Source organism: Dryobates pubescens, chromosome 6 (genome assembly GCF_014839835.1).
Source record: "Dryobates pubescens isolate bDryPub1 chromosome 6, bDryPub1.pri, whole genome shotgun sequence".
Classification (NCBI taxonomy): Eukaryota; Metazoa; Chordata; class Aves; order Piciformes; family Picidae; genus Dryobates; species Dryobates pubescens.
The window spans coordinates 39,438,239-39,451,499 of record NC_071617.1 but is presented as its reverse complement, the minus strand read 5'-3'; the positions used below and the strand labels follow the sequence as shown (position 1 = coordinate 39,451,499).

Here is a 13,261-nt window from a genome sequence, read left to right as displayed (position 1 = left end):
AGAGGGTTTCCGGTAAAAGAAATATACTGGATGCAGTGTTCATAACTACCAAACAGAGGGGAATAGTTGCTTCCCTCACCCTACTGCCTACATTCTAGTTGTAATACAGCCCAAGATAAAGTTGATGGCCTTTGCCACAAGAGTATGCTGCTGACTCCTGTTCTGTTTGATGTTGATGGAGGTCTTTGTCAGCATAGTTAACTTCTAACAAGTCAGTTCCTGTAATAATAGTTGTCTGCTTCTGTATCTTTTGTCCAAAGGAAAAAAGAAAAAAAAAGTAGGGGTATTGAGATGTTTTGTGTTTAGGTGGGTTTGTTTTGTTGTTTGGTTTTTTTTTTCCCCCTGAGACTCATAAGTGAAATTTTGTGGCTTTAGTGCTTTAAGGTTCTGTTCAAAACTTGATCACCTGTATGCAATGTTAAAAAATGATTTAAATCTGCTGCTGCTTTGTGTAAAAGACAACATAGCACAAAGAAAATGAAATAGGAATTTGAAATGCAATGATGCAATGTTGGAGTTGTTGACCAGTGGACATAGCTGCTGCTTCTAGGTGTAATAATTCTCTCTCCTGGAGTAAAGAAAAAGCTGAAAAACATGTCCTGATTTGTTTTAAAGTAAATGTTTTAATTTATGAGCAGCTGTGTGTTTGGTTATAGAAATTAGGGATGTTAAAGTTTACCTCAACTTTTCATTAAGAAAATTCTGAGCAAATAAGAGGTGGAATGTGAATAGCAGTTTGACAGCTTCCACAAGCTTAATGCTATTTCTGTCTGCTTAAAATAAAAGACAATTCCACTGATAGCAGCTGTTACCTCCTTCAGTGGAGATCCCTTGGTGACATTATTGAAAAAGGATGTTTCATTTGTTTCACTTTGTTTAGAAAAGGAAGACCAGTGTCTCATGCCTGAAGCTTGGAATGTCGACCAGGGAGTAATAACCAAACTCAAGGAACAATACAAAAAGGAGCGCAAGGGGAAAAAGGGGGTGAAGAGTAAGTGGAAAACATTGCACCTTAAAATCATAAATCTCACATCTTTCACACCTTTAATTCTATCTCTCTTTCAATGTTTTCCTAAAATTACTTACTCTTTTACTTTGCTGCTCCTGACTGCTTTCCTGTTCACCAGTTCTCAGGGGTTGAAATTAATGACAGTCGCTCAGGTTACCTGATAAATAGTTGGATTAGATATAACTATTTCCAACCAGGTGTTGGAATTAAAAATTCTTGCTTCAAGCATGGATTATACTTTAATTATTCAGAAACTTAAATTGTAAAAGACATTGGTTTAATAGTTCACACTTTAATATAGAAGACTTCAGAACCCTTTCTTAGCTGGAAACATGCCAGTTTCACAGGAGTAGTTTGTCTGCTGTGCAAAGAAAGAAATAAATAAGCAATAGCAAAAAACCTGCACAAAAAATAACCAAAAACCCATGACAACCAAAGAAACCAGAAACTGTGTCAAGTATCCAATCAGATGACAGAGGGAGAAAAGAGGTTAATTTCTACCCCTGTTTAAACTTAACATTCACAACATGAAAGTCATGCTGTCATCATAATTTGTGATGCAGGGCTCGAAATAGGAAGCAACTCTGACCATCAGTTTATTTGTGAATCACAGGATTTATTGAGTTTCACACCTGTGGGACCAGCTTGCAAAATGTTGGGTATTGTTATCCAAACAAAACTGTGATTAGTATCTGAAATACAGTTTCTAGCCCTGTATTATATTTTCTTACATTTCTTGAAATACAAATCTGTTTTGTAAAGTCAATGCTTTCTCGTAAGTAAGGCTTAACAATTTTTAAACTGGAAGTGTTTGCAGCATTCGTGGCTGTATTTCAAACATCTAGCTGCATTGAGAATTCCTGTTTGAATTATGTAATTTAATAATAATGCATGTAGCCCATGAAGAAATTTGAGGGATGTTTCTCCCTTTGTGGGAAGATGCTTATGAATATCAAGGAAATTCTCACTTCCAAAGAGATGTGCATAGCAATGCAAAAGTTGTCAGATCTTTGCGTCATTGAGGCTGATATGTTTTGTTACTTTTTTTAATTGGTACTCTGATAAGTTGCTGCTCAGCAGTTGGTTATGCTGCTGAAATTGCACTACCAAATACACAAACTCTGTATCTCTAGGGTTTGTTTGTTTGTTTCTGAAAATAATAGTAATGGAAAAATCACTACCATACTTCAAATTTCTCATCAGTTTGGAATGATTTAAGTTACTAAAGTTAATTGCAAGTCTGACAAAAAGCTGAGCTGGCCAACTAAGGAAGTTCATATTTCACAAAACTGATTCTAAATTTCTTTGTAGTTAAGACAGAAAGGGCATGCCAATATATGATGAGTGAAACTGGATTTTTTTTTGTAACTTGTCATTTTTAAAATACACAGACGTCCTGTGTGTTCACAGTAAATAATTGTAGCGTTACCTCAGCAGAAATTACTTAAACTCTTGAAATTATATTCTTCAGCAGCTGTTGAGTGCTTTTTTATTTTTTTACAATAAAGCTTAAAGTTTAGTTGTTAATACGTGCACAGATTTATTGGAACATGTTTTATATGTTTATGAGAAACATTTCTGATGCAAGGCAGCACTGTGACACCCTGTGCTCCTTCTTGAAGATGACTACTGCTTAGTACAGTTGCAATATCTTTCAGATTTATTTGGTTGGTTTGATCTTGGGAGACAAAATGTTTTACTGCACTACATAGATTAAGCATCTTTCCATGGACAAACCATCATTGGAAGGGCATCAATGCAGAAAAATTAGGAAGAGTCGCAGGCTGTAGTCAGCTATTCATGATGTTGCTTGTAGTGAGGAAGAATTTGAGGAGGGAAGTCCAGGAAGAAAGAAAGGACTAAATATCTTGACGTTAAATTGTACAAAGTTTGTTTCTATGACTTCGATCTTGTCATAAATGGTGCACAGACCATTTGCTACAAAGTAAAATACTGTTTTTATAAATCAGATACTATGGTAAAACAATCTTGCAAAATCCTATCTACTGTTTTCCTGAATCAAGCAATATTTTTGTAGCAGACAAGTTAAATACAATTTAGTTTATTTTCAGTCATTATGGTTAGGGCGTGCAAAGTAGAGTTTGCAACTGCATTAGTAAACTTAAGATTTTGCAAGGCTGTAGTAAGCACTCCTATGAAGTAATAAGAGAATCATAGAATGGTTTTATGAGAGAATACATATATTGGAGTACACTTCTGTGTTAAAGCTGCTTAAAAATAGCTGTATTATTTACTGGTCTAGGGAAAAACGTAATGGACTATGGGTAAGACATTTTCCCATTCTTAATTAAACTTACAACAGGAAAAACTACCGAAGATATGTTTCAGCCTCAATCCTATATAAAACAGTCAAAACAGGGATGTGGGAAAATGATGGAGCAAAGTACAGGTAAGTGTCAAGAAGGGCATGGGTCTTCACCATATGTAGATTCAGGAAGTAGGACAGTGAATCCAGTTGGATTTATATTGTAGTATAAGTGTTTGTATGCTGTTGTTCACAATACTACACTACTGCACAAATAAACTTAAAGTAGTCATAAGAATATGCTGCACATATGTAAGTACCTGATGCACAAGTTCTAAAATACTTAAAAGTGTCAGCTGTTATTTTGGAAAAGCAAATATTCTAGTGATCATTGTGACTCAGTTGGAGGTATTCTTCAGTATGCTATGCAAGAAGCAGTATGAGTTTATAAATGTGGGGAAGTTGTGCATTCACGGCTCTCAGTTGCTTCTATCACTTTCTTTTCAAGAAATTCATTTCATGCTGGATGATTAGTTACTGCTAAAAATAGGTGCTCATTAGTTTTTCTGTGATAATGTTTTTATGCAAGGTAGGATCCATTGTTGCATGTGGTACTGTAGCATATCTGATATAAGTAGTGCCATGATGAACTATGCATAAACCATTTAATTTTTTTTTTTTCTTCTGGTTAGGGCCCAACAGGTCAAAGCTGCAAGATATGCTTGCAAACTTGAGAGATGTTGATGATCTGCCTTCATTACAGCCATCTGTTGCACCTTCTTCTAGGCCCAGTAGCTCAAGACTCATTGAACATGAGATAACCAGGACAGATGAAGGCAAGTATTAAAAATGTGTATACACCTTTGTAAAGCATAGATCTATGTAGTTAATTCTGCTTAGAGATTGTGTTCTAAGACTTTTGAAGAACTTTACAAATACTGTTTCAACAATGAATCACATTCCCATTTCTCATCTTCAGTCACTGTTAGTAATGTCATGGCACCTACTCAGGTAAAGTCTCCACTGAATACATTTGAATGTGATGGAAAGAAACCTCATTTGACTCTTGGTGGCTTTGTAATACGAGGATTTTAAGTCAGAGAATCATAGAACCAATAAGGTTGGAAAAGTCCTCAGAGATCATCAAGTCCAACCTGTCACCCAACACCTAACTACTAAACCATGGCTTCAAGAGCCACGTCCAGTCCCTTTTTGAACACCTCCAGGGACAGTGACTCCACCACCTCCCTGGGCAGCCCATTCCAATAGCCAACAACTCTTTCTGTGAAGAACTTTCTCCTCACCTCAAGCCTAAATTTCCCCTGGTGCAGCTTAAGACTGCATCCTCTTGTTCTGGTGCTGGTTGCCTGGGAAAAGTCACTTGCCTTTGTCCTCAGGCCTGGCAGTCAAGGGTCAAACATGAACTCTCAGGACATAAAGGCATCTATTTTTCTCCCCATGAACATAATTTTAAATGTATTTCTATATATATGCAAAGACACACATATATATATATGTATGTGTTCTTTTTTTAAGTGCAAAGGTAGAGGCTCTGCAGGTAAACACAAGTGGCTAGGTATAGTTTTAAATACACATGGTGATTGTAGTGAATCATACAGAACACTGGATTGATTTCCATTACGTGTTCCAAAATGTAAGGAAAATTCTCATAGCAAGTAGTTCACTGATGGAAAGCCATGCACCTTTGTGATAAGGCATGTGGTCACCTTTCTTACTATTATGTCTGAAAGTTGCTGAATTATCTGTTTGTTTCAACACCTGAATTGCTATAATATGCAGCACAATAAAATAGGTAAGTACTCTTTATTTAAATGGTAAATATGTCTTTTGAAAAATGAGCAAAACGTGGGTTTCACTTAGCAGCCTTTCAGTGAGCGTGAGAAAGTAAGATGGCCAAGTTATAATTAAGATGCATAAAAAGCCCCAGCATGTGGCACAGCTACCAGAGATCTCAGTAGTTCTATTTCCTACACGCTTCTTTATGAAAGAAGGGAGTAACTTAGCAACACTTGGAGGAGTGGAGGAATTTTTTGTTGAATGTTTTCTTTCCAACTTTTCTCACGTGTACTGAGAGCCATATAAGCAGCCCTCTATTTTCATGTCCTTTCAGGAATGTGGTTTTTATCCAGAGATTCAGGTGGGCTCTCACAAAAACAGACCAGGGTAGCTGATTGTTATCAGTTTAAGTTCAATATTGAAAAATATTAGCTGTGTATTCCTTTATAAATCTGTGAGACTGTGATGTTTTGGGCATACAGTGTTTTTATTCTAGTGACTTTTCACATTAAGTGTCCTGTATGTGTTACATGTTGAGTGCAATATTAACGCTCTTAAGTTAAATAGAGAGAAAAAGATGATAGTTTAGATTTTTAGAGTGAAGAAGGTGAGAAGTGTTTGTGATTAAAAGGTAATAATTAAGAGACCTAATCAAGTGGCAGGTCTTGAAGGGCTTTTATTTGATTGTAAAAAGTAGCAGAAAGCACACAGGACACTCAATAAATATATGAGCGTGGAATGGAAAGATGAGCGTACATTATGCTGAGCAGACCAGAAGGGAATTGAATAGCATCTGAATCTGATGACTTTGGGACAAGAGGGAAGCAGCCTGAGCAGATGAGACTATTCATTATAAACCATAGCTTGTTTGGTTTTGAGTTAGTGTTGGTGCAGGTAAAATAAGAAAGACACTGAGAATGAGATGGTGTTTCATTTGTTTCTCTACCTGATAGCAACAGTGTTTGCTAAGGCAAACAAATTGTAATTTACTGAAAATATCTTGTAGTTTGAGACTAAGGGTGTATAAAATTGAGTGAAGTGTCTTGTGTCTAGAAGATAGCACACTTTCATCTATACAGTCCCCTTTTTGTGATGTACAGATTTAGAGAGCTGTTGTACAGGGACACTGGTAAAGGCACAGACTCTTTTAGTTGTACCTTTTGATGCGGAGCCTTATGTGGTGTGTATGAGCTGTACTCTTAGCCTCTGATCCTCTCATTTCTAGTGAATCTGCCTGTGAATGTGTTTGTTACAGTGAATGGAGCTCCTGTAGTCTATAACAGCTGTGGACTAGTACGTTTGGATACTGGTAGTAAAACCTTGGAATTCTGTGCTAACTTGTTTGGTAGTTAAACTGATTTCACAAGTGGGCAGCCTCTCCCAGTTCTCTGTCACCCTCATAGTGAAAAAGTTTTTCTGCATGTTTATGTGGAACCTTCTGTGCGCCAGCTTCCACACACTGCCCCTTGTCCTGTCATTGGACATCACTGAGAAGAGCCTGGCTCCATCAGTATTTGTATTTCAGTATCACCAAGGTTGGAAGAGACCTCAAAGATCATCGAGTCCAACCTGTCACCACAGACCCCATGACTAGAGTAGGGAGGACAATAGTGCCCACTGCAGGCTTGAACTCACAACGCTTTGCCATTAAGGGTCTTATGTGCTACCAACTGAGCCACACCACATCCTCCTGATTGCCATTGGAATGGACTGTCGGGGGAGGTGGTGGAGTCACCATCCCTGTATGTGATTAAAGGGAGACTGGATGAGGCACTTGGTGCCGTGGTTTGGTTGATTGGGTGGTGTTGGGTTGGACTGAATGATCTCGGAGGTCTTTTCCAGCCTGCTTTATTCTGTATTCTGTAAGTAGCAATGAATGGAATGCAGCTTCAGTCGTATTGCTAGATTGCAGGCATGTGTGCAGCTTCATTATAGACATACTTTTGAAATGTGTTAGGAAGGAAGAGTCCAACTGCTTCCACCAGCTATTCTTGTCTAAATTGTTTGCTTCTCCAGAGTCTATTTGCATATTTTATAGTGGTGTTGGAGAATACCTTAGCTTTTCTATGTTGCTTTTGTGCTATATATAGGTGAATAGTAGTGTGGCTAATGGCACTTGGTGTATAAGTAGTATATTCAGAGAATACAGTTTATTGGTAAGAACATCTTTAGAATAGTTTTTTTAATGCATTTTTTTATATCTTTGCTCTGTTACTTGAGAGGTGTTTCATATTGTGGAACTGAAAAAAATATGCTTTTGTTGATCAATGTTGTATAAATGTATGTTTCAGGATATTTTGTTTTGTTTTCTTGCAGTGGAAGCTTTAACGTTCCCTCCTTCTTCAGGGAAATCTTTTATTATGGGAACAGACGAAGCCCTTGAGAATGAGTTGGGTCTTGGGGAGCTGGCAGGCCTTACAGTAGCCAATGAGGCGGATTCACTGACGTATGATGTAAGTGTCCAATGATAACTCAAGATCCTGCTGTCTACTTGCTAAAGGCAGGTGCAAGTTACACGTGTGTAGACTCCAGCAGAAAACATTTTCCTGTTAAAATTATGCTGCCAGAGGATGTCACAGATTTATATTTGACATATCTGCTCTTCACATACACAGCAGCCTTCAAGCTCTCTGCAAGGCCCTCTCCTTCTCATTTGCCTGCCATGTCATTCAAATTGTTGAAAGTTAATGTAATTAGCGATAGTAATTCAACTGGACACTTATAACCCCAGTGATGCTGAGCAAAACTGCAAGTAGCATGGCAAGTTAATGTTCCCTCTACGTGGGACTGGTGAGGCCATACCTGCATGCAGCTTTGGCCCCCTCCACTTCAAGAGGGTTCTAGAGAAATTGAGAGTTCAACAGCTAGGGACTAGGGAGCTAGTTTTTTCAGTTGTTAGGAGGCTGCAAGGTGCTTGAATAGCAGGTGGCAGATACTGGAAAGGTGCTTAAGGATGACAGAGCCAAGCTTCTCCTTAGTGCCAGATGTTAAAACAAGAGGAAACAGTGGCAAATTGGGCTGAGGAAGTTCAGGTTGGGCATTGGTGGAAAAAGTGTCATGTGTGAGGTGGTGGTACTAAAACAAGTTGCTGAGAGAAACTGGAATCTCTCTCCTGAGAGATATTCAAGGCTTGACTGGAGGAGAGCTCTTGTTTACATTACCTGATGTAAGAAACAGTCTCATTTCAAATGGGATAGCTGGACTAGAGACTTTTTAGGAGGCTTGTGGTCAACACTTCTGTCAGTATGTGAGTAGCTTATGGCTTCTTTTTCCTTCGTTTTTTATGAAAATTACTTCTTTGCAGTCTTATGAAACTTTTATCTATATTTCTGATTTATTACAAAAAGATGCTTCAGGTATTTAATCATCTATTCCTTTACAATCTGTCAACTTCAGATTAATCTTGCCATTGCATTACCCAGCTCTGTCAAGGTAGAGGTATTTTAGAGATGTTTTGGTGTATTTTTAATACTGCATGATGGGGAGGAATCCTGCCCTCCAATAAATCTGACTTAGAGCAATCACCATCTGGGATTTTACTATCATAAGTCAAGTCTGAGACTTCAGAAATAACCTACAGCTCTACCCTTATCTGTACTTGTAAAGCAATAAAAGGAATAAAAGTTTAGACACATTTTGAGAATGACATTGCAGAGATGTGCTCTACTGCTATAGTAAGTTTAGGAGCATGTGACATGTTGTGAATCTTTAGGATTGTAGTAATATGGAACATTTTTGCTAGAATTCAGTATTTATTTTTTTGGGGGGATAATCTTATTTAACTGGGCCTACAAAAAGGAGTAAGATGGGGTTCCTAAAGCCTAGATGCTGAATTTTTAAATTCAGAGGACATGGCAAACCTAAACCATCTCTGCAAGACCTTAATGCTTTCAGTGCCTGACTTTGTTGTTCAGGTGTGTTTGTCCATGTCTGTATGCTGAACTAACAGCTTTCATTTATGGAATCCAGCATTTCTTTATCCACCTTTATCCTATTCTGTGTGGTTGAGAATGGTAACTTGTGTTTGTTAAATGACTCTATGAAGTCCTGTGATCAGGATTTCATAGTCATACTTACCTCAACTATTAACTTCTTCTAGTGCCAGCTAAGTCAAATTGTTTACAAAGCTCCTTGTCACTGTGCTCTTTATTGAAGCAAAATGAAGGGATAGTTTTTTCCATTTCAAATTTCACTAGAAGTTTAGCTTACAAACAATGCAGTGATTTTATTTTGGACTACTTCATACTTTCTTCCAACTGTCAGATGTGAATGGGGTAGGATTAGTGTAAATTTAGTATGATTTTTTGTATGTGTGTCAGTTTTGAATTGTATGGAGAATGAAGTTGGAAAAATCATGTGAATCTATCTTTAAAGGTATTTGTTCTCAACGGTTGCAGACACTTTCCTATTTTTAGTCCCTTTTGTCACTGACATTTTTACTGGATTCTTTTCTTCTAAAACATGGCAGAATTAGCCTACATCATTTCATAGTTTAAGTTGCTTTGGCTGTGTCTAAATTAAAGAAGGGTTTTCACTTACTATGTGATTATGAATTTATTACTTAAAAATTTTCATCTTGTGTGTTGGGTAAGCTTTTTAGAATTTGTAACAAGATGAGATTTGCCAGATTGCTAGCCAATACTCTCAAGTTCTTCTTTTTGCTTTCTTTACATACTCTTATCTTAAAAAATGTTCACTTTGTTTCTCAGGTTTTTTTCCCCCCTACTTTTCTGGGTAGATGAATAAGTTTCCTAAAATTACAGTAGCCTGAGTATTGTACATAAGAATATCTGAACTAAAAAAAGTTACTTTTAATATGTTGCACTGACTTGGAGGTTTTGTACTTTGCAGTAGGTTTCCTGCAACTTTGAACAAGAGCAGTGTCCATAATCTTGTGTATCATCGCTGTTTGTGGAGTTTCCAGATTGTCTGTATAGCATGAATAATAACATTAGTGGCAAACCTGGATCAGGTGATAATTTGGGGGTTGAGCATCCTCCCTCCTGACTGCCAACTTGCTTTTCAAGTCTCAGATTACCTTATTCTGGTATTTTAGTGGGGGGAGAGAAGAGCAGGCTGTCTGCTATGTTGGTAACCCAGCCTTTTGTAGCTTGTGAGAGATTGCTGGATGAAGAGTAGTGTGGTAGTGGTGCTGTCAGGCAGCCAGTGCCTGAGGGCTACGGTCTGTTTACACTTCTGCTACTGGTCTGCTAGCTGGAACTGCCCTCCATCTACTTCCCAGTTTATAAACTAATTATCCTGGATTCATCTGGGAGAGCATCTTTGAATGAGATGCAGATGGACACTATTATTGTCCCACCAGAACTGGCATGCCGTGTTAGTCTATCTGAGGTGTCTTTGTGACTTTCAGAGATGTACACAGAACCTGTGCTGCTGTTATGGCACTGGAGGGCCAGTGAGGTCCCCTCCGTCTCCTAATTGTGATTAGATGCCTGTGTTGTGGCAACTAAATTCCTCTCCACATATATGAATGCTCTGTACATAATTTACCATTTTTGGTAAAATGAGACCTTCTCAGCCAGTCTCCAAAAAATCTGCCATAGGTGGCAACTTTGCAGTCCTGCCCCATCCTTTCAGTAGATCAAGCATTTGTCTGTTTCTCCTGTTGAGCCAACTCAGTGCAGTAAACTGGCAAAGAAACTCACTTGTCTCCCTGAACTAAGATGAGACTAAGCCTGCTGTTAATCCTGTCTCCTTGTTTAACATCTACAGAACCTCTTAATTTGAATCATATTTATATTATTAAATCCAGAAGTACAAAAATTAAGAGAAAGCACTTTTACTTTTAGACCTCTCCCCACCACCTGCCATTCCAGAATAAAACGTATGTTCACAAAGTGACTCAAAATAGTTCTTACTTCTTTGTAGCTAACGCTACTAAATTATCTGGGTTTATGTGTAGCTTTCAAAATAAGTAAAATGAAATCATTGATATGTAAGTCATAATTGCTTGGTTTTCAGGTTTTCCACAACCAGCATTAGCAGTGGCTATAGGAAGGTAAAATTTACTATGACAGTGTTGATTGACAGATCAATAAAAGTCTGTTCATCATTTTTTTAAATAAACATTTGTTCAAGTAACTCTTTGGGTTTTTCTTAAGGGCTTGCTTTTTGGATCTGCTAAAATGCATTTGTGGTCACATAATTTTGTCTATATATGTGGTAGCTTAGTGCTTGCCAGTTTGTAGCCAAGCCATTTCCCTGCCCATCCCCACCCCCGATTTTTTCCCTCTGGCAAGATTGGCTTGCATTATTACAGAGCTTATATTGCCTTTGGTGAGTGAGTTAGGTTATGTTCCTTTCTGTTCTGTTAGACACGTTAGACACTTCTCTTGTTTCTTTTAGACCTTTACTTCAGAGATGCCATGTCAGTGGTACTTTGCATATCCAGGGACTGCAGCTTGGTTGAATCAGGCCCGGTGTTAGTGAATGAGCCAGCAGGAGTAGGTTAAATTTCAAATACCAAACTGAATTTACAGCAGTATCAGTCAGAAAGGCACTTTTCATGTTTTAAATTGTGCAACTTAACAGGCACAGAATATTTCAGATTTACACAGAATGTATTGCTGTGGACACAACACTACATGCTGCCTTTGTTGAATGCATCTACCTTCTCATTTTAAATTGCCTGATCAGTGTTAAATGGACATTTGCTCAAGAGCAGGTTGTTAATGAAAAGTGGATGAGGTAATTTCACATCTTCTGAAAATGCCAAACTAAACATCTGATTTTTTTCCTTTCCTTGTGCCTCCCACATAAATTTCAAGTTGGGCTTTTTTATTTTATTTTGTTTTTTGATTAGATAGCAAACAATAAAGATGCATTGAGAAAGACCTGGAACCCGAAATTCACATTAAGAAGTCACTTTGATGGAATAAGAGGTCTCGCTTTTCATCCAGTTGAACCAGTCTTAATAACAGCTTCAGAGGACCATACATTAAAAATGTGGAATTTACAAAAAACAGCCCCAGCAAAAAAGTAAGAAGGTTTTGGATTTTTGCTTAATTTTTAAAAAATAATTCATTTATGAAGAGAAAAAAAAAATTTTAGATGTTGCTTCACTGGATGGCCCTTGCAGTTAATAGAAGTTGTTCCTTGAATGTAAGAGTAGGAAAACAAGCTCTTGGAGAAGAAATTCATGCATATTTTTGAAGGTTTTGTTTGTGAAAATGAAAACCATTTGCTTTATAAATTTTCCTTGTACATAATATAACAAATTAATTTACTAGGGAAAATATTTGGATATGGCCTGTTAATGTGCTTGCATGTGTATATAAATGCACAAAAATGCATTTATATATATGTATACACATATATGCATATATATGTGTATAGTTTAAACTTTGAGATGTTGCCAGGTTCCTTTGTGCACTGTTTCTTGCATATTGCTGACAGTTTACAAAAATGAGAGCAAATTCATAGCAGGGCTAATAACGGAGAGGGGGAGTCCATCTTACCTTTTAGGAGGACTGGGGAAAGCATGTGGTCTTCCCACAGCCTGTAACAAACACCAGACTGGTAAAGTTGAAGCAGGAGTTTTTGAAGCGGTTTGAAAATGTGCTACAGAATTAACATGAAAACAAGGTATCATAAGCTTCTTTGCTTTGATAGGGATTTGGAACACTTAATAATGTATTCCATATCATACTGATGGCCCTCCAGTCCTTTCCCACCATTAATGTACCTATGTATTGCTTTGGTCAGTGGGAATTTGAGGACTCTGAACATCTTTAAACACAAAACAAACTAACAAATCATATTTTAAAAGAATGGAAAGAATTCCTAGGCAGATGGGAGAGGAAGTTGTGAGAGAAACACTTTAAAAGATGTGGCAGTGGTTTGGAGAATTTAGCAGTTCTGTTGAGTTTTTGTATGTGATCTTACACGGTGCTTTGCATGTTAATTTTTTCTTGTACTTCATGTAGGAGTGCTTCTCTTGATGTAGAGCCAATATATACCTTCAGAGCACATACGTGAGTATTTCCTGAGAAACACTGTCGTGGTTTCAGATTTTTACACAAAATAGCTTTTTAAAAGTAATTTCAACCTTGACAGCTAGTGATTTTATGTGGTTCCTTTAGTTCCCTTGTTATTTAACAGAACTGCATAGGTTAATCTCCTTTCTGCATAATTAGGTTTGGAGCTAGGTACACTATAGTTTTAAAAAA

General features: G+C 37.5%; 1 protein-coding gene across 3 annotated transcripts in view; it reads left to right on the top strand.

Moving 5' to 3' along the window:
* Window positions 1-13,261, top strand: part of STRN (striatin) — a 71,164-nt gene that overhangs the window by 45,118 nt on the left and 12,785 nt on the right. The window contains exons 8-13 of one of the 3 annotated variants that reach the window (XM_054162351.1): window positions 881-991; window positions 3,333-3,419; window positions 3,968-4,111; window positions 7,389-7,525; window positions 11,896-12,071; window positions 13,019-13,066. In XM_054162351.1, the coding sequence (XP_054018326.1) occupies window positions 881-991; window positions 3,333-3,419; window positions 3,968-4,111; window positions 7,389-7,525; window positions 11,896-12,071; window positions 13,019-13,066 (703 nt within the window). The remainder of the gene's footprint in view (window positions 1-880; window positions 992-3,332; window positions 3,420-3,967; window positions 4,112-7,388; window positions 7,526-11,895; window positions 12,072-13,018; window positions 13,067-13,261) is intronic. The other 2 variants (XM_054162352.1, XM_054162353.1) reach the window with 2 other exon arrangements.